Source organism: Cherax quadricarinatus, chromosome 2 (assembly GCF_038502225.1).
Source record: "Cherax quadricarinatus isolate ZL_2023a chromosome 2, ASM3850222v1, whole genome shotgun sequence".
Lineage (NCBI taxonomy): Eukaryota > Metazoa > Arthropoda > Malacostraca > Decapoda > Parastacidae > Cherax > Cherax quadricarinatus.
In genome coordinates, this window is record NC_091293.1 from 55,880,153 (window position 1) to 55,902,604 (window position 22,452).

Consider the following 22,452-nt stretch of genomic DNA (forward strand, 5'->3'; position numbering starts at 1 on the left):
GTAATCAGTCCCTCAACCTGGAGTCGATGTGTTCAGTCCATCAATCTTGTAGAATGTACAGCATAGGGCCGTAGACGTGGCTTATATACTGTAGTGAGGTGACGTGAAGCAGATGGAGGCGGGGTCATAGTGGTACCATCCACTAGTCGAAGTAGGTCTTCGTCCAAAGGTTGAACAAGTGTTGAAGAATTCTTTGTAACAAGATCCCATGATGCTGCAGTGTCTGACAGTTGTGATGAATGGTTTGTAAAACCGACAAGTTGAAGATTGAGACACTTATGCAGCATATGGGAATCTTTATTCAGGAAACGTTTCGCCACACAGTGGCTTCATCAGTCCAATACAAAGAGGAAGGCGTAAGGAGAGGAGGAGAATGAGGTAATCAGTCCCTCAACCTGGAGTCGATGTGTTCAGTCCATCAATCTTGTAGAATGTACAGCATAGGGCCGTAGACGTGGCTTATATACTGTAGTGAGGTGACGTGAAGCAGATGGAGGCGGGGTCATAGTGGTACCATCCACTAGTCGAAGTAGGTCTTCGTCCAAAGGTTGAACAAGTGTTGAAGAATTCTTTGTAACAAGATCCCATGATGCTGCAGTGTCTGACAGTTGTCATGAATGGTTTGAAAAACCGACAAGTTGAAGATTGAGACACTTATGCAGCATATGGGAATCTTTATTCAGGAAACGTTTCGCCACACAGTGGCTTCATCAGTCCAATACAAAGAGGAAGGCGTAAGGAGAGGAGGAGAATGAGGTAATCAGTCCCTCAACCTGGAGTCGATGTGTTCAGTTGTGATGAATGGTTTGAAAAACCATTCATCACAACTGTCAGACACTGCAGCATCATGGGATCTTGTTACAAAGAATTCTTCAACACTTGTTCAACCTTTGGACGAAGACCTACTTCGACTAGTGGATGGTACCACTAATCTCGACGTCGGGTACTGCGGCCATCATGGATCTTTGTTACAGGAAATTGCTTCCGGCAGCTGATTCGGACGCTGGAACGAAGGCCTGCTTCGACTGGTGGAATGATTGCCACCTTGCCCTGACATTGCTGCCGTCGCCTGCTTTACCGGTATATGGCCAAGCCCGTCCTACGGCCTATGCTGTACATTCTACCAGGTGATGGAGCTGAGCACATCGACTCCGAGGTCCGAGGACTGTTACTGATTACCTTCCATTCTCTTACGCTGCTCTGTTTGGACCGGACTGATGAAACTGCTATTGTGACGATTTCGTCACGAATAGACCGTTCATGCTGCATAAGGTGTGCTCGAATCTTCAGGCTTGTCGGTTTTCAAAGCCATTCATCTGGAACTGTCGGGTGCTGCAGCATCATGGATGCTTGTTTGCGAATTCTTCGGCGCTTGTTCAGCCTTTGGACGAACTACTTCGACTGGATGGAATGTTTTACCTGCTGTTTCCCGCCTCCGTCTCTCACGCGTCCGACCATCGCAGGTAATATAAGCCGGCCGTGTACGTCACAGACCCTGCTGGTACGTTCTGGGTGATCGAACTGGTTACCGGATCGACCTCAGGTTGAGCACTACTCTCCTCTCACGCCTTCCTCTTGTCGTTGGACTGATGGAACCGCTGTCGATGGACGAAAGCGTTTCTCAGACCAGACCGTATGCTGCGTCAAGTGTGCTCGAATCTCGGCTTGTCGGTTTTCAAGGCCATTCATCGCAAGCTGGTCGAGGCTACGTGCCGCTCATCGGATATGCTGACCCTCAGAATTCTTTCAGGCAGCTTGTTCAACCTTTACGGAACGAACCCCTACTTCGACTGGTGGATTGAATGGCCGACTGACCATCCTGCAACTCGCGTCTCGCACGTGCCAAGCCAAGCCGATCTACCAACGACTATGCGTTCACAGATGATGGACTAACAACACGTCGACTCCAGGGTTGAGGGACTTTGATTACCTCGTTACTCCTCCACTTGTCGCCTCTTTTTGTCTTGGTTGGACTGAAGCTAACTGTGTGTTGGCATTTCTGAATGGAAAAAGACCCATATGCTGTGCCAAGTGTCTCGTCTTCGGCTTTGTCGATTTTCAAACCATTCATCACGGCTTTGTCGTTCACTCTGGCGTCATGGATGCCCTGCTTGCAAGGAATTTCTTCAACGCTGTTCAACCTTTGGACGGAAGACCTGCTCGTCAGGTGGAATGAAGTTACCACTATGTTCCGTCACATACTTTTCGCCACGGACCATTATAAGGCTGCGTCCCCTGGCGGCTATGTATGCTGCATTCCTGGAATGCATGAACTGGTACGCTCGACTCCGATTCCGAGGACTGATTACCTCGTTGCTTCTGCCCACGCCTTTCCTTGACATGATTGGAACTGATGGCTCCGCTGTGTTAACGGCTGTCTGAAGCAAGAACCCCGCGTAACTGCTGTATAGTGTCGTCTTCCAACTGTCCTAATTTTCCATTCCGTGCGCTTCACTAACATGGCGAAGATTTCTGCGGCCATCGTGGAATTGTTCGGCGCAGTTCAAGGTGGCACCGGACGAACTTGTTCTTTCCAGACTCAGGCTAGTGAATAAGTGCCACTGCCCGCCTCCGCCGCATCGCCTCGCCTACTTGGCTGTATGGCCGTCTACGGCTGTGCCTGTGCGATTCTGAACAGATTGATGGGAACCTGGTTCATCGTTCTCCGGTTGAACTGTTACTCGCCCTTATCTTGCTCTTGAACGCTGCTCCTGCGTTGGACCTGTAATAGGCTGCTGTGACGAAGCATTTCCTGAATAGATTCGCGTGCATAAGTGTGTCGTCTTCAACCTTGTCAGTTTTCGAAGCCATTCATCGGCAACTGTCGAACACTGCAGGCGTCATGGATAACTGTTACCTGAAATTCTTCAAGCGTTTCCGGCTTGCTGGACGAACCTGTGGAAACACAGTGGATGTGCCACCTTCTGACTTCCGCTCCTCACATCTGCTGCGTCTTTCACCTACGCATTATAATACCCGGCTGTGACCTATGTACGTTCACGGGTGATGGACTGGTACATCGACTTCCCGGGTCGAAGGACTGATTACCTCATTCTCCTCCTCTCACGCCTTTCCTCTGTCGGACTCGATGGCTCCGCTGTGTCAATGAGCGGCCCGTACGAATAAGGACCTACGTATGGCTGTCATAAGTGGTCATGGCTTCCAACTTTGATCAGTTTCGGTCACGGCTGTCGGTCACTGCGGCCGCATCATGGATCTTTGTTACCTGGAATTGCTTCTTTTGGTTCGGACTGAACCTACTTTCGGACAACAGTTGAATGGTTGCCCTGCTACCCCGCTACCATGCGTGCCTCTCTTACTATTGTACTCAAGCCGCGTTCGGCTACCTGCTGGTGCATTCTGACAGATGGATGGTGTACATCGGACTCCAGGTTGGTGACTTGATTACCTCGTCCTCCTCCTTACTACGCCTCTCTGTATTGGAACTGATGGCTCGCTGTGATGGACTTTGCATTTCCTGAATGAATTCCCTTATGCTGCATAAGGTGTCTCAATCTTCCTTTAATAAATGATATTCGGTACTGCGGCATCATGGAGATGCTTTGTTGCAAGGAATTCTTCAACGCTTGTTCAACCTTTTGGACAGAACCTACTTCGACTTTGGTGGTGTCCGCGACGCCTCCATAACTGCTTCACGTACCTCACTTTGCAGTATATTAAGCCGCGTCCTGCGCCTGTACATTGCTAAGACCAGTGGACTGTTACATCGGACTTTCAGGAATTAGAAGGACTGATTATAACTTCATTCTCTCCTTCACCGCCTTGTTGTACTTGGACTGATGAAGCGAACTGGCCAATGGCAAGCTGCTGCTAACGAATATTCCGCTTATGCTGCATGGTGTGCTCAATCCTTCAACTTGTCGATTTTCCAAGCCGTTCGTCGGCTTTGTCGTCTGGACACTGCTCATCCTTGGGAATGTTGTTACAAGAACTTCTTCGGCGCTGTTCAACCTTTGGAACGAAGACCTACTTTCGGTCAGTGGATAGTACCCTGCCGTCTCCAATCTTGACATCTACCTATAGTATGTAAGCCTGTGTACGTTCTGCAATACGATGGACTAATTACATCGACTCCGGGAGTTGAAGGAGGGATTACCTCATTCTCCTCTCACTACGCCTTCTGTATTGGACTGATGAAATCGCCTACTTGTGGACGAGCTATTTCCTGAAGCAGACCCTTATTCCCCGCTACGCTGGCTGATGGTCTCGTCTTCAACTTGTAACAGGTTTCAAACCAATTCATCTTTGCTCCGAACGCACTGCAGGCATCATGGGATCTTTGTTTTAGAATTCTTCAGCACTTGTTCGGCAAGCCTTTTGGACGAAGCTCGACTCAGTGGAATGGATCGCTTGCTGACCGCCTCCATCTGCTGCGTCACCCTGCTCGCAACCCTGTACCAAGCCGCGTTTCGACTAGTGGATGGTACCACTATGACCCCGCCTCCATCTGCTTCACGTCACCTCACTACAGTATATAAGCCACGTCTACGGCCCTATGCTGTACATTCTACAAGATTGATGGACTGAACACATCGACTCCAGGTTGAGGGACTGATTACCTCATTCTCCTCCTCTCCTTACGCCTTCCTCTTTGTATTGGACTGATGAAGCCACTGTGTGGCGAAACGTTTCCTGAATAAAGATTCCCATATGCTGCATAAGTGTCTCAATCTTCAACTTGTCGGTTTTTCAAACCATTCATCACAACTGTCAGACACTGCAGCATCATGGGATCTTGTTACAAAGAATTCTTCAACACTTGTTCAACCTTTGGACGAAGACCTACTTCGACTAGTGGATGGTACCACTATGACCCCGCCTCCATCTGCTTCACGTCACCTCACTACAGTATATAAGCCACGTCTACGGCCCTATGCTGTACATTCTACAAGATTGATGGACTGAACACATCGACTCCAGGTTGAGGGACTGATTACCTCATTCTCCTCCTCTCCTTACGCCTTCCTCTTTGTATTGGACTGATGAAGCCACTGTGTGGCGAAACGTTTCCTGAATAAAGATTCCCATATGCTGCATAAGTGTCTCAATCTTCAACTTGTCGGTTTTTCAAACCATTCATCACAACTGTCAGACACTGCAGCATCATGGGATCTTGTTACAAAGAATTCTTCAACACTTGTTCAACCTTTGGACGAAGACCTACTTCGACTAGTGGATGGTACCACTATGACCCCGCCTCCATCTGCTTCACGTCACCTCACTACAGTATATAAGCCACGTCTACGGCCCTATGCTGTCCTCATTGTATTTTTTGACAGTCCGATCATACAGTTGCTCTACACCGCAAGAAGCCTCTCTTCGACCCTGTCGGGGTGTAGAATTTATATTCTACAAACGTGATATCCTTTTCACAATGCTGTCGAATCGTGTGAAAATCAAGCCTGTGAATGGTGCAATAAATGACTCCTCGAAGTTAGCTTTAGCTACCGTCGTTAGGACCTGCCTGCAGGTCAAATTTACGGCAATCCACTCTCTGAAAGACTCCTTCATTGTCGTCTGCACAGATGACACGGAAGCACTAAAACTAATGGACGACTCTTCAATCAGGACCCTACAAACACAACAATTCACTCTATCCCCGTCTCCATTCTTGAAGTCGAAACGTTCGGTCTTTGTGAAAAGACTTGACAATATCGTCACCTCTCTCTCTACTGAAGCACTGAAGACATCTATTGAGGAACAAAACACGTGGGCCTCGGTAGACAGCATCTCAAAGATCCCCAACGCCACATCAATGCTAAAGATTACATTCTCAGACATCTCCATGGCTGCCCAAGCTCTCTCTGACGGTCTGGCCATCTCATATTACCACATTCACCCAAGTCATATAGAACAAGAACGTTTCACATACATCTCCCACTGCTGGACCTGCTACTCCTATAATCACACCACCAAGGACTGCCCCATCAAGAATAAGAAGTTTTGTTCAAAATGTGGGAATGATGGACACGATTTCAGATCCTGCACCATTACTACAACACCAACATGTCTTAACTGCAAGGGTAATCATCATACCCTTGCAGCTAAGTGCCCACTCAGGAAAGAAATCATATTGAAGAAAACTAAAGTTCTGAAGAAAACCTCCAATTCACCGACATATGCTGCAATAACCAAACCACAAACCGACGCCATCAAGACTCTACACGCTAATCTACAGGCACCATCGCCCAGCAACTCCCTCTCTCCACTCCCCGACGGTGCTCCTTCCAAGGTGCTGTACTGCATGGTGTATGCACACCTTGCAAACGCAGCAAGCCCCGGCACTTTCAACACCACTATTAACGAACTATTCCGTCTGAACAACATGCCTGCCTTCAATTTTCCGGAATCCACACCTTCAGAAGACATCCTCAAGATCCTTCCCAACGTCCTGAACTTTACTGCACCTACAGACCTGTCTCCTGCCCAAGCAACTGCTCCTGTAACTTCTATAACCACTTCCACCGCTGACAACGTTGATCAAGTTGCCTCAACCACCGCCTCCCACCTCTCCCAGCCTGCTGTTACACAACCATTACACCTCACAGCTGCTCCTGTCGAACCTCAGTCACCTGCTACCACCATTGTAGATTCTCCCAGTGAATCCACTCCAGAAGAGGAAGATAACGACGACTCCAGTAAACCCTCATGGGAAAACCTTACCTTTTACACTTCTCCTTCAAATACTGACACCATGACCTGTACTGAACTCTACAAAAGCCTCGGTGCTGGAACAGTCAAGTATGCATGTGAATCACCGCTTCACTTCACACTCACCCAAGTTCTTGAGTTCATCAAGCCTCTACGTTTCACCTTCAGCAACAAGGCTAAATTATACCACCTATCTAGAAGCAGCTTCAAAAAGTTTGAAAATGGCTCCATTGCTAACCTGCCTCCTCAGTTACTCCTATAACTCCCATATGTGTTCTACCCTCTGATGTGACCTAGCCTGCTGCCAGCTACTCAAGATTCAAGACTTCAACTACAACAAGTTCAATGCAACAGTCCCTGCTATTCCTGTTCTCAAGTCTGCCCCACGATCGCCTTAGCTGCTGGGTTAAGCCCTGGCTCTATTTCTCTTACTAAGAACACTCCTCTCCAGAGCTATTCTTCATCTGTCCCGTCTTCCCCGCTCATCCCATTGGGATCTTACCTAAACTTGTTTGCTTTGCTTTTGCCTATGCTGTACATTCTACAAGATTGATGGACTGAACACATCGACTCCAGGTTGAGGGACTGATTACCTCATTCTCCTCCTCTCCTTACGCCTTCCTCTTTGTATTGGACTGATGAAGCCACTGTGTGGCGAAACGTTTCCTGAATAAAGATTCCCATATGCTGCATAAGTGTCTCAATCTTCAACTTGTCGGTTTTTCAAACCATTCATCACAACTGTCAGACACTGCAGCATCATGGGATCTTGTTACAAAGAATTCTTCAACACTTGTTCAACCTTTGGACGAAGACCTACTTCGACTAGTGGATGGTACCACTATGACCCCGCCTCCATCTGCTTCACGTCACCTCACTACAGTATATAAGCCACGTCTACGGCCCTATGCTGTACATTCTACAAGATTGATGGACTGAACACATCGACTCCAGGTTGAGGGACTGATTACCTCATTCTCCTCCTCTCCTTACGCCTTCCTCTTTGTATTGGACTGATGAAGCCACTGTGTGGCGAAACGTTTCCTGAATAAAGATTCCCATATGCTGCATAAGTGTCTCAATCTTCAACTTGTCGGTTTTTCAAACCATTCATCACAACTGTCAGACACTGCAGCATCATGGGATCTTGTTACAAAGAATTCTTCAACACTTGTTCAACCTTTGGACGAAGACCTACTTCGACTAGTGGATGGTACCACTATGACCCCGCCTCCATCTGCTTCACGTCACCTCACTACAGTATATAAGCCACGTCTACGGCCCTATGCTGTACATTCTACAAGATTGATGGACTGAACACATCGACTCCAGGTTGAGGGACTGATTACCTCATTCTCCTCCTCTCCTTACGCCTTCCTCTTTGTATTGGACTGATGAAGCCACTGTGTGGCGAAACGTTTCCTGAATAAAGATTCCCATATGCTGCATAAGTGTCTCAATCTTCAACTTGTCGGTTTTTCAAACCATTCATCACAACTGTCAGACACTGCAGCATCATGGGATCTTGTTACAAAGAATTCTTCAACACTTGTTCAACCTTTGGACGAAGACCTACTTCGACTAGTGGATGGTACCACTATGACCCCGCCTCCATCTGCTTCACGTCACCTCACTACAGTATATAAGCCACGTCTACGGCCCTATGCTGTACATTCTACAAGATTGATGGACTGAACACATCGACTCCAGGTTGAGGGACTGATTACCTCATTCTCCTCCTCTCCTTACGCCTTCCTCTTTGTATTGGACTGATGAAGCCACTGTGTGGCGAAACGTTTCCTGAATAAAGATTCCCATATGCTGCATAAGTGTCTCATGAAACCATGTAACCGGGGAGAGAAGAAAACATTGAGTCTGTTTGCTGTTTCAGTTGACGTGAGTAGGGGTTCGTCTGATTTTATTAGTTTGATTTTTTGCTTTTGGATAACATTTTAGATCCAAGAATTTCAGATAGAGTTTTCCAGTTTTTTTTCATATCACCTTTGATGTTATGTAATCTATTTTCATAATACAATTTTTTAGATCTTCTTATCAGGCTGGAAAGTGCTGACGAGTAACGTTTAGACTCTTCTCTAGTTATTTGATCCATTCTATACTGTTTTTCATATTTGTGCTTTGTGTTAATGGATTTGAGGATGCTAGGTGTTAGCCAGGGACTATTCAGTCTCTTTGCTATGATCTGTTTTGTTTTTTGGGGGGCAATGTTTGTTGTAGAGGCATTGGGCTTTTATTTTTTTAGAAAATTATTTATACATTCATTCATGTCTGTATATGTTTCAAACTCATTTTGCCAATCGATGTTATTCATAGCTGCTATAAATTTGTTAACAGCTGTCTCGTTATGTAGTCTGAAGGTTACTTTAGTAATGTCTTGTGGCAATTTGCCCAGATTAGTTATGAGAAAGGTTGGGTAGTGGTCTGTAGTGTTGTCTGTGATTATGCCTGATCTTAAAGGGGATATGGTGTTTGTCCAGATGTGGTCTATTAAGGAGATACTTGTCTCGGTGATTCTTGTAGGCTTAAATATTGCTGGTAGCAACAGGCAGTTGCTCATTGTGTTTGTGAATTCGGTTACTTGTGGGTCCTGGTCGTGTAGTATGTTTATGTTGAAATCACCTGTTAGTAGCAGGTGGTCTTTATTCATGTGTTCATCAGTAATCATGATTCCTAGTTTTTCACTGAAGTGGTAAATGTTTGACTGTGGTACTCTATAGATGTCTATAACTGTGTTGTTAGGTAAGACACATATGCAACAGTTAGGTATCTTTATTTCGAAACGTTTCGCCTACACAGTAGGCTTCTTCAGTCGAGTACAGAAAAGTTGATAGAAGCAGAAGATACTTGAAGACGATGTAATCAGTCCATCACCCTTAAAGTTTTGAGGTGGTCAGTCCCTCAGTCTGGAGAAGAGCATTGTTCCATGGAATGAAACAATATGATAATATCTTTATGTTTATAACTGTAAGGGGTTTTTGCAGTAGTAGAGTAGACTTGTTTGTGAATTATTTATTAGAATATTGAAGGCATTTATTAGAATATTGAATAAGATGGGACTGAGTACACCACCCTGTGGGGTTCCTAATTCAAATTCTTTAGTTACACTTCTATGCCCCTGGCTACCTGTCCAATAGAAGACTTTCTGTTGGACAAGTAGCCTTTAATCCAGCAGAGAAGCCGTCCTCCTACATCCATTCTGGCAAGTTCACTAATGATTACGTGTCGGCTGGCTACACCAAAAACAGATTTGAGGCCAAGGAAGGTAGTGTATGTGCTGTCACTGTGCATGGTACCCCGTGGCCTGGTGGCAAAAAGCTCTCGCTTCACAAGGTGGAGGTCCAGGTTCGATTCCCGGCGAAGAGGCGGAATCATCGGACGTGTTTCCTACACTAGTTGTCTATGTTCACCCGTCAGTAAAATGGGTACCTGGATGTTAGTCGACTGGTGTGAGTCGCATCTCCTGGGACAAAACTGACCTAATTTGCCCGAAATGCTCTGCATAACAAGCGACTTTCTATAAAGTAGTATGCCACAAATGTCAGCTAATCCTGCATACCTTTATTGTTATTCCCGGGAGAGAGGTGGCCGAGGGCTGCGCCTGGGTAACCCTAACTCACCCCAACAACAACAACAACAACAAAGAAAGAAAGAAAGAACGGAGGTGGTGGTGTATTATACAGTTTGCAAGTAAGCAACAGTTTGCACACACCTGCAGGATGAAGACTGACCAGATTCAGTACTCTGAGAAGTATAGTGACGACAAATATGAGTACAGGTCAGTGGGACGTGGCAGGCTCACATGTTTAATATGATAAATTAGACTACCTACCAGAATACTCTATACCTACCAGAATACCTAACAGAATACTCCATTCGACTGAATGTACAGCAAAGCATGCAACCATATGACCTGTCTTTGTAATATTCATTTGTGCTTTATAGTTATCTGTTTACAATAATGTTTTACCTGGAGTTTACCTGGAGAGAGTTCCGGGGGTCAACGCCCCCACGGCCCGGTCTGTGACCAGGCCTCCTGGTGGATCAGAGCCTGATCAACCAGGCTGTTGCTGCTGGCTGCACGCAAACCAACGTACGAGCCACAGCCCGGCTGATCAGGAACCGACTTTAGGTGCTTGTCCAGTGCCAGCTTGAAGACTGCCAGGGGTCTGTTAGTAATCCCCCTTATGTGTGCTGGGAGGCAGTTGAACAGTCTCGGGCCCCTGACACTTACTGTATCACTGATTTCATCATTGCTTAGTTAATCTTAAGTTAATTTTAAGCCAGCCCGTAATGCTATGCATATAAGTGGCTTTGGCATGCTGCTCTTACCTGTATTTTTTTGTACCTCTGTATGTATGCTAAAATTACTAAATAAATAAATAAATGTGCAACACTTTCGTATCTTTATTGAGGATACATTTCGCTACACTGGCTTCATCAGTCTGAGGGACTGATAACCTCAAACTCCTGATCTTCATCACTCTTCTTTGTATAGGATTGATGAAGCCACTGTGCAGCAAAACGTTTCTTCACCAAAGATTCACAAGTGTTGCACATGTTATAATAATAATAATAATAATAATAATAATAATAATATCTTTATTTACTACAAGTACATGTACAAGGTATACAGTCCTAGCTGACATCAATGACATACTACTATATAGAAAGCCCCTTGTTATGCTCCGCATGTCGGGCAAATTAGGTCAGTGTCCCAGGATGCGACCCACACCAGTCGACTAACACACAGGTACCCATTTTACTGATGGGGAACATAGACAACAGGTGGAAAGAAACACGCACAATGTTTCTACTCTGGCTGGGAATCGAACCCAGGCCCTCGCCGTATGAAATGAGAGTGTTAGCCACCATTTTCCAACATTAGTTTAGTATCTTTATTATGCAATTCATACCCATGGTGTTGGCGGTAGTTAGAAGATTACAGAGGCACATAATGGGTCCAGCGACTGGGCAGCAAAGCTCAGTTAACTAAACAAGTTATAGTTGTAGTGAACCATTTACATGTTTATATCTGGTTACAATCGTAATGAGTATTTATGCCAACAAATTAGGTGACAAAAATTCATAAATAGTTGTCCTGACTAGAGGAAGACCATGTATCTATTATACCAGTGAACAAAGACTAAATGAAAATGTGTACCATTTAAAACACCCAAGAAGATACAAATGAAATTCCAGAAATTAATAATGATACAGGTCAGGATGAAAAAAATTTATACAGTACAGTAGACCCCCAGTTTTTGGCCATAATCTGTTCCAGAAGGTTGGCCTAAATCCGAAATGGCTGAAAACCGAAGTAATATTTCCCATAAATAATGTGATATGAACCAAACAAACAGTAAAGAAATTACTCTGCAGATCATAAAGGACCAAACAAAAGTTACAGTACCAGAGTCAGAAATAAAAGAAGCCAGGTTACTAGGATCCCATAGTAGAAAAAGTGTTATGCTTAGATTCCACTCACATGACAGGAAAAAAGACTTAATTATTGCATCTATTAAAGTAAAGAAAGAGGTATACATAAACAAGTGTCTTACCAAAAAACGTCAGAACCTCCTGTATAGAGTCAGAAAACTTAAGCGGAAGAATAATGACACAATACACCAATGCTTCACACGGGATGGGAAAATTCTAGTTAGGAAAACAAATGTAGGTCAACTGTACACAATCACGAACTAGAATGATCTATCACGATTTCTCAGGGATACTAATCTTACAGAGAATAACTAAACAATGTCCAACCTAAAAGCCTACATCGTGTAGTGTATGTTTTGCTCCATTATTGTTCAAATTTCATTGTACAATCTCTTAGTAATTAAATAATCAACTACCTCATTTTGTGATTTTACTAGTAAGCATAAGTCACGTTATGTAATTTTCTTATTTACTATTGTTTGCTTAAACATTAGCTGAATTGATACTTTCTCTGTCCATATTACTACCTCATATTTTTTTTAAATACTATCAATTGATATTACTTACTAAAATTAATAATTACCATTTTTACTATAATTTCAATTTACTCTCAACATTTTTGACATTTAATAACCATTACTTGTCTAATTACCTTTATCTGTTTTAATACCACATTTACTATCTTAGAGTACTCTTAATTACCTTGTACTGCCAAATAACCTCAAGTATAACTACCAGTGCAATATTGAATGAAATAAACATTACTTTTTCATTACTTACTAAAATTTTATTAAACACCATATTTACTACCAGTCAATTTTACTTTTTTACATTAAACATTATTTTATACTTCCCATAACATATTGTTGCCATCTTACTATCATATTATAACCAAGACATTACCATTGTTATTTTTTACTATTATTCTTTTGGTACTTTAATTGTGAATTTTATTTTGTCAATTTAAATCTAGTTATACTCTTGATCTTGTCAACAACATATACCAGACTCTAGTGCAATTGCAAGTACCATTTCAATTTGTATTTTTATATTATAAGTTTATATTGTAAGTCCTACTCTAAGATTGTTTTCATATCTTAGTGACTATATTGTGTGTGCAATTAGTGTATATTTCAATTATATTATTGTTCAAGGCCCTTAACTATCTTTTGCTAACTAGTACCAACTACCTCATATATTTTTTTTTCTACTTTTTTTTATTCTTTTGCTACCTTAACTTGTATATTTTATCTTGTCAATTTAAATCTAGTTATACTCTAATTCTTGTAAACAACTTATATAACACCCTAGTGCAATTACAACTGAGAGTCTTGTGCCTTTTTTATATCATTACATTAAACTCAGTTGTACTATAGCTCATTCTAACTCAATACATAGTCAATACCAAATTCATTATATTAGACCATAGTGTAATTACTAGTGAGAGCCTGGTGCTATTTTTAATTTGTATTTCTACATTATTAGATTAAACCTAGTTGTACTATTGCTCACTCTAGGTCAATACATAGACTATACCAAAGTCATTACATTAGACCTTAGTGCAATTACAAATGAGAGTTCTGTGCTATTTTTAATTTGTATTTTTATATTATTAGTTTATACCTAGTTGTACTTTAGCTCATTCCAGCACAACACATAGACAACACCAACTTCATTATGTGTATTAGTGACTATACTCTACATGACCAAAATGCTATAGCTATATACTTGTCCAAACTTCCCACCACTACAGATATCAGTACTAAAACTCAACCCACAACTCAGGATATAAATAACCATAATTTAAACCTAGAAGATGATTGATCACGTTGACCCTGATCTAAACCTCCATAATCTGACACACAATCAAAACCTATTGGAAAGTAACTGCCTTTACTACACAGCATCACAAGCCAGCACTATCCTAAACAATGATAAAAGTCTATCAGTACTTAACTACAACATCAGGTCCTTAAGCAAACACTATGATGACCTCCTGGCACTCCTTGAATCACTAAAGACACCCTTCTCCTGCATTATTCTTACCGAAACCTGGCTAAAACAGGACACAATAGATATCTACCCTCTACCAGGATACACAGCAATCCACAACTGCAGACCATACCAAGTTGGGGGTGGTATTGCAATCTATTACTCTAACCAATTATCTTGTATCAGCACCAATTGCTTTAGTGATGAATATGGAGAATACATTTTTGCTAATTTTACTGTAAAAAACCTTAAGACGCCTATAACAATCGGTGCCATTTACCGGATACCCCACACTGACATCCCAAACTTCAGTGAGAAATTAAAGGCACTAATAACAAACAGACAAATGAATAAGCACCACCTTCTCTTAGCTGGAGACTTCAACATCAACCTTGGCCTACTAGATGATCAGCCTGTAACTGATTTCATCAACAATATGAACAACACACTTCTCATACCAACAATAACTAAACCAACCAGGCTCACTGAAACAAGTGCAACCATAATAGACCACATATGGACCAATATACTAGCCCCCCTTAAATCAGGGATAATCACAGATAGCACTACAGACCACTACCCTACCTTCCTCTTGACAAACATTAGTAAATCACCACTTGAATACAACAAAGTCTCATTTAGACTCCATGATGAGGCCTCAATAAGGAAGTTCACAGCTGACCTAGAGACTGTTGACTGGCCTACAGAATTCTCCAAGGCCAATGGTATTGACGACTGGACAGACATTTTTCTTAACAAACTACTTAGACTATACAACAAACATTGTCCTATAAAAACAAAACAGATCACAAACAAATGGCTTGGTTGCCCATGGCTAACCAGCACCATTCTGAAATCCATTGATAAGAAACACCAATATGAAAAGCAATATAGACAGGGCTTAATACACAAAGATATTCTTAAACACTATTCATCAGTCCTCACCAAAGTAATATAGAAAGCCAAACAACTATACTACTCCAGTAGATTCACTGACACAAGAGGAGATATAAAAAAGTCCTGGAAAACACTCTCTCAGATTCTAGGGACCCACAAACTGAAAAAAAACAAGAATATTGTCCTAACTAAACCTAATGAAACACCACTGCAACCCACCGACACAGCTAACAAGATAAACGACTTCTTCTCAACCATAGGTTCTAATCTCGCCAATAAAATCCCACGTACCAATGCCCATGCCGGGGACTACCTAGATGGGAATTTCCCAAATTCCTTCTATCTTGCTCCAACTGAGCCCACGGAAGTCACCAAGATTATAAAGTCATTTAAAAGTAACTCAGGGAATCTGTCTCATGTCCCACCATTATTGTACAAGAGAGTGGCCCATGTCCTCTTGCATACTATCTCATTGCTTTTTAACAAGTCACTAGAAGCTAGCAACTTCCCGAAACTACTCAAGACGGCAAGGGTTACACCAATACATAAAGGTGGTGACCCTATAGATTTAAACAACTATAGGCCAATATCAAACTTACCATTGCTATCCAAAATCTTTGAGAAACTCGTGCACAGGAGACTATATTCATTTATAACGTCACAAAACATACTCAACCCCTGCCAATTTGGATTCAGGAAAAATAAAAGCACTAACGATGCAATTATAAAAATGCTAGATCTGCTTTACACAGCATTGGAAAATAAGGAATATCCACTAGGAATTTTTATTGACCTAAGAAAAGCTTTTGACACAGTAGACCACGGCATCCTACTCCACAAACTTGACCATTATGGTATAAGAGGCCATGCGCTTGCATATTTCAAATCTTACCTTACTAATAGGTATCAGTATGTCACCATTAAAGACACAGCATCAACAACACAGCCACTTGATACTGGAGTTCCGCAGGGAAGTGTCCTTGGTCCCCTGCTCTTCCTCATATACGTCAATGATCTTCCAAACGTTTCTCGACACCTGAACCCCATTCTCTTTGCTGACGACACGACTTATGTCATCTCTCACCCTTATCTTGCAACCCTCAACACCATTGTTAATGAGGAGCTGATCAAAATATCGACTTGGATGACAGCCAATAAACTTACGCTTAACGTTGACAAAACCTACTACATTATGTTTGGTAGCAGAGCAGGAGATGCGCAAATTAACGTTAAGATCGACAACACTCTAATTACCAGGCATAATGAGGGCAAATTCCTAGGCCTATACCTCGACAACAACCTGAACTTCAGCACCCATATCCAACACATAACCAAAAAAGTATCCAAAACGGTTGGGATCCTCTCCAAGATATGATACTACGTGCCGCAAACTGCCCTTCTCTCACTATACCATTCACTTATATATCCATACCTCACCTATGCTATCTGTGCTTGGGGTTCAACTGCAGCAACACACCTAAAGCCAATAATAACCCAACAAAAAGCCACAGTAAGAATAATCACTAAATCCCATCCCTGGCAACACACCCCCCCACTCTTCATAGATCTAAACTTACTCCCTGTTCAGTACATCCACACTTACTACTGTGCAATCTACATCTACAGGACCTTAAATTCCAATATTAACCTTGACCTGAAACGCTTTCTTGATAGTTGCGACAGAACCCACAGGCACAACACCAGACACAAACATCTCTATGACATTCCCCGTGTCCGACTAAACTTTTACAAAAATTCAATGTATGTCAAAGGCCCTAAAATCTGGAACACCCTACCTGAAAATTCCAAAACTGCAGACACATTCATCACCTTCAAAGCTACCATCAGAAAACATCTTATCTCCCTGATACACCCTGTCAACTAATAATACGAATACCACCTGGTGGTTCACACTTACACTCACTCACCCATTTGACCATAAACAGAAATATCAATCTCAATCTCAAAATAATGAATCTTAACTAGTCAAAAGTTGGCCTGTGATAGTCCAATACTGAAACTATGTATAGTGCCAAAACAAAAGCATTCACATTGCTAAACTCACAACTAGTATTTAGTCACTTAGTCATAATACCAACTTATCTCATAATTTTGTAACATTTTAAACCTAAGATTTAATATAAGTCTGCCCGAAATGCCTAGCCATTTTAGGCGTTCTAGTGGTACACTCTGTAATTATTATTTTACTACATGTAAACCACACAATAACCAAATTCTGTAAACTCAGCATTGTAATACTTATAGAGAATAAAGTTTGAATAAATCCAATTAATCTGTTCCAAACACCCAAAAATATTAAAAAAAAAAAAAATTTTTAAAGAATAACTATAGTGTTACATACAGAAAACAATGAGAAAGAAATAAGCACTAATTTTAATGATAAATAAACATTACATACCTTTATTGAAGACTCCTGTTGGCGTATTGAAGAAGGCGAGGAGGGGAGAGGGAGTTGGGAATCCCCCTCCATAAGGACTTAAGGTATCAAAACCCTGTCTTGGGTTATTTCCCTTCTTTGTCATGTACTACGACAGTACATTCATTACTTACCTTAAAATATTTGCAGTCTTAATGTTGGGTGAGAGGTGAGTAGTACTTATTTGTAGGAAGTCAGCATAGGTAACCAGTAAATGTAGGTACACGTATGTAGTCCCTCTGGGTTATACCTACTGGCTACCTACACTGCAGAACACAGCCATATTACCATCATTGACAAACCATGTTCACTGAGTTCAGTCGTTTCTAACAACTGCCTTTAGAGGTCATCAAAAACAAAGGGAGAAGTAATGAATAATTCATGCCAAGAATTGTAAACAAACATGTATGAAGGGTGGTGACTGGGCAAGATGCCAGATTCACAGTTGTCTCTAACCCTGAATCAGAGAAAACATAATGTTTACCCTCCTCCCTCCTTCATGATTCGTCAGTACTCGCCACTTGATAGCATATAAACATTGCATGTTTGTATGCTATGATTATATGCTATATAACTTGTTTCTTATATAATTTTGAAGAAAATATCATAGATGAATTAATGAAAATGTCTATATTAACCTAAAATAAGACATTTAATGTGCCCAAGAGTGATTACTATTATGCATCCAATACTGCCGATTTCTGAGTTGCCGGCTGAAATCCAGGATAGAATTTTGGCCCCCAAAAAGCGGCCAAAATCTGATTTGGCTGATATCTGCACCGGCCGATATCTGGGGGTCCACTGTATCAAAGTCACTAGTGACGTGGTCCTCAAACAGCTAGATAGAGTAAAGCCAAATAAGTTTTAAAGGAATGTAAGTAGGAACTTCGATATCATTATTTAGTCTCTAACATATCACTACAAACAGGTATTGTACTGGATAAATAGAAAATGGCAGTGTAATACCCATTTCAAAGCAGGAGATAGGTCATTAGCTTCAAATTATAGACCAATCAACATAATCTCAACTGTGGGAAAGTTGATGGAATCAGTAAGTGCTAATGCAATTCACATCCACCTTGAAAGGTATAACTTGATCACTGAATCTCAGCATGGATTTATGTAGGAGCTTTCTTGACTTCTGAATTTACTAAATGTTTTTGCTAAGGTATTTGAGGCAGTAGACCAAAATAAAAGAAATAAGATATTGTGCATGTGGACTTCAGTAAGGCCTTTGATAAAGTTCCACACAGGAAACTGATTAAGAAAATAGGAACACCTGGAATAGGAGACATTTTCTCCTGGGTCAGGGTGCAGCTGGCCAATAGGCAACAGAGAGTTTGCATTAGTGGGGAGAAATTGGAATGGGGACCTGTTACAAGGGTTGTGCTGCAGGGGTCAGTATTTGTACCCTTGTTGTTTACTTTTCTGTATAAACGACAATAATGAGGCAATAAATTACATAAATAAGTTTTGTCAATGACCAAAATAGGCCCTGAAATAATTTCTGATGTGGATTCTAGAAGGCTACAGGGTGACCTGGATAGGTTGATGTTACAGTCGGAGAAGTGGAAGATGCAGTTAATGCAGACAAGTGTAAAGCCATGGAAAAAGAAATGGCTATGACATTTATTAGCTAAACCTGTGGTTCCCAAACTTTTTCAGGCTTCTGCTCACTTGGCTCCTAGGCCATATCCCTAGCGCCCCTCCCCCACACATATGAACACACCTCTTTCTCAGTACAGTCATACTCTGGCCTATATCATTAATAGGTTCCAAGATCTGTGACATAACCCAGTTTTTGACATAAACCAGACATAATGCCTTAAAAATGATGACAAACACTGTAAAACTAGCGTAAATAACTTATGAAAGAACATAACTAATTCTAAAACTTAAAGAACACTAAAAACACATTTTAGTCATATTTTTTAAAGTAAAAGGACACAAGTGCAACTAATGTGACATTTTATTGTGGCAACGTTTTGCTCTCCAGGAGCTTCATCAAGCTGTAACAGCTTGACAAAGCTCCTGGAGAGCGAAACGTTTCCACAATGAAATGTCACATTAGTTGCACTTGTGTCCTTTTACTTTACATATTGTCGGTAATTCTACCAACACATACATATTTTACAAAGAATAATGAACACAGTTTAAAAAATTATGATGTATGTGACATTGCTGAGTGACATAAAGTCAGATGTAATGATGTTCACTGAACTGAAATCTACTCTAGAAAATGACACAAAGCGGGGTATGACTATATTAGATTTACTTCATATTCAAAACATCAATTAATCTAACACTATAAACAAGCATATTTATCTCACAAATAAAAATTAACATAGTAAACCAATTTATTTAATATGAAATGGTAAATTTACATCTCATCTGTAATTACATTGTTTTCACAATTTTAATAAGATAAATGTGCTTGGTGTAGAGACATCAGCTTCTCAACATCAGGATTGAAGACACCACAGTTTTAATAAGATGGATATGCTTGGTGCAGGGATAATGGGAGAAGTGGGCAGATGGATCTTCAACTTTCTAACCAACTGAACGCAGACAGTAGTGGTAAACAAAGTTAAATCAGAAGCTGCCATAATGAAGAGCTCTGTTCCACAAGGCACAGTACTTGCCCCCATCCTGCTCCTCATCCTCATATCAGACATAGACAGAGATGTAAACCATGGCACTGTATTATCCTTTGCTGCAGATACTAGAATCTGCATGAGAATGTCATCCATTGAAGACACAGTAAATCTCCAAGAAGATATAAACCAAGATTTCCATTGGGCAACAGAGAACAGTATGATGTTCAATGAAGACAAATTCCAACTACTCTGTTATGGAAAACTGGAGGAAATAATAGCTAGAACTGAGTATACTACAAACTCTAATCACAGTAGAGTGGAAAAATAATGTGAAGGACCTGGGAGTGGTAATGTCTGAGGATCTCACCTTCAGGGATCACAACAGTGCCACTATCACATCTCTGAGGAAAATGATAGGATGGATAATGAGAACTTTTCAAAACAAGAGATGCCAATCCAGTGATGATCCTTTTTTAAATCACTTGCTCCCTCTAGGCTGGAATACTGCTGTACATTAACATCTCCATTCAAGGCAGATGAAATTGCACATCTAGAGAACCTTTACTGCACATATAAGTTCCATCAGACACCTTAACTCCTGGGAACTCTTGGAAGCAGTTGTACTCACTTGAGCGCAAGAGAGAGAGATACGTCATAATTTACACCTAGAAAATCCTAGAGGAACTGGTCCCTAATCTGCACACAGAAATCACTCCCTACAAGAGCAAAAGACTTGGTAGCTGGTGCAACATACCCCAAACAAAAAGTAGGGACGCCATTAGTACCCTAAGAGAAAACACAGTATGTGTCTGGGGCCCAAGACTATTTAACAAGCTCCCACCACTGTGCAACATCTGGGTATCTTTATTGTAGACGTTTCGCCATCCAGTGGCTTTATCAATACAAATTCTAGGACATAACTTGAAGACAGTAGAACTATGTACAGAAGATGAGGTAATCAGTCCCTCAACCTAGGAGTAGGTGCGAAGAGCACCATTGTCGTGGAGATTCTGAAGCAGAAGAAAGGATCCTGGCGCTTATAAAGTAACGTCAGGTGTAGCAGATGAGGGCATATTCACTGGTAGGCGGGATTCCTACTTCCACTGGGGAATCCCGCCTACCAGTGAATATGCCCTCATCTGCTACACCTGACGTTACTTTATAAGCGCCAGGATCCTTTCTTCTGCTTCAGAATCTCCACGACAATGGTGCTCTTCGCACCTACTCCTAGGTTGAGGGACTGATTACCTCATCTTCTGTACATAGTTCTACTGTCTTCAAGTTATGTCCTAGAATTTGTATTGATAAAGCCACTGGATGGCGAAACGTCTACAATAAAGATACCCAGATGTTGCACATGTGTCTTAATCTCATCTTGTCGGTATTGTATACCATTCGTACACAAGCTCCCACCAGCCATAAGGAGAATTACCAATAGACCCCTGACTGTCTTCAAGAGGGAGCTGGACAGATACTTAAAGTCAGTACCAGATCAACCGGGCTGTGGTTTGTACGTTGGACTACATGCAGCCAGCAGTAACAGCCTAATTGATCAGGCCCTGATCCACCAGGAGGCCTGGTCATGGACTGGGCCACAGGTGCATTGATCACCAAAATACCCTCCAAGTAGACTCCAGGCAGGTAGGGACATCAGCTTCTCAACGCCAGACTTAAGGCGCTAAAAAGTCTTAGATCCTCATGTTCAGTAATTTTCAGTCTATTTCTTTGCTTGGAAAGAAGCTTGGCAACTGGACTGAAGCCTGATGAAGGCAATAAAGTATATGTTGACTTTGTTCCTCTGTGCAGGGTAGTGGTCAGAATTTTTTTTTTTTTTTTAACCAAAAATCTTGACATGATTTTTTTGAACTTTGGCCTTATCTCAGTGTCATTTTGGAGTTAAATCAGTTCTTCCACAATTCCTGTTTCCTTATTGCTGCTATCTAGGAATGTACTAATCACCCAGTCTGGTATTTTATAAAACAAATGCTCTCTTGGTTCTGGTGCCACCCTGCCACCCCCCTACTGCCCTCTTTTTCCTCAATGCTTCCCTGGATTTTTCCACTGTCCCCAGGCAGGGTGGTATTGTCCACTTTGGAAATCACCGAGCTGTAATCACTATAATTCTACCACTGAATATAAATTTTATGTACATATTCTGTAATTGTCTAGTATGTCATTTGCAACATGTCTGTTCATATTCAACATAAATTCCTCTTCAACAACTAGCCTACTCTGCTACCCAATTTTTTGTATATCAATCGCCTCATAAGTTGAATGGGTTACTGATGTTGTACTGTCATACAACACCTAAATTTATTTTGCCGTTCTTCTCCAGAGGCATAACTAATTATGCCAACACCATTTGACAGGCAGTCAGATACTAAATGTACATGGATATTGAAT

General features: G+C 41.7%; 1 protein-coding gene across 2 annotated transcripts in view; it reads left to right on the forward strand.

Annotated features, from left to right (window-relative positions):
- The first annotated feature begins 10,284 nt into the window (after window positions 1–10,284).
- The window catches only part of LOC128694672 (cyclin-dependent kinases regulatory subunit), a 75,522-nt gene continuing 63,354 nt past the window's right edge, over window positions 10,285–22,452 (forward strand). Inside the window, exon 1 of one of the 2 annotated variants that reach the window (XM_053784930.2) lies at window positions 10,285–10,465. In XM_053784930.2, coding sequence (XP_053640905.1) covers window positions 10,407–10,465 — 59 coding nt within the window. In that variant the 5' untranslated portion in view covers window positions 10,285–10,406. The remainder of the gene's footprint in view (window positions 10,466–22,452) is intronic. The other variant, XM_053785004.2, reaches the window with a different exon arrangement.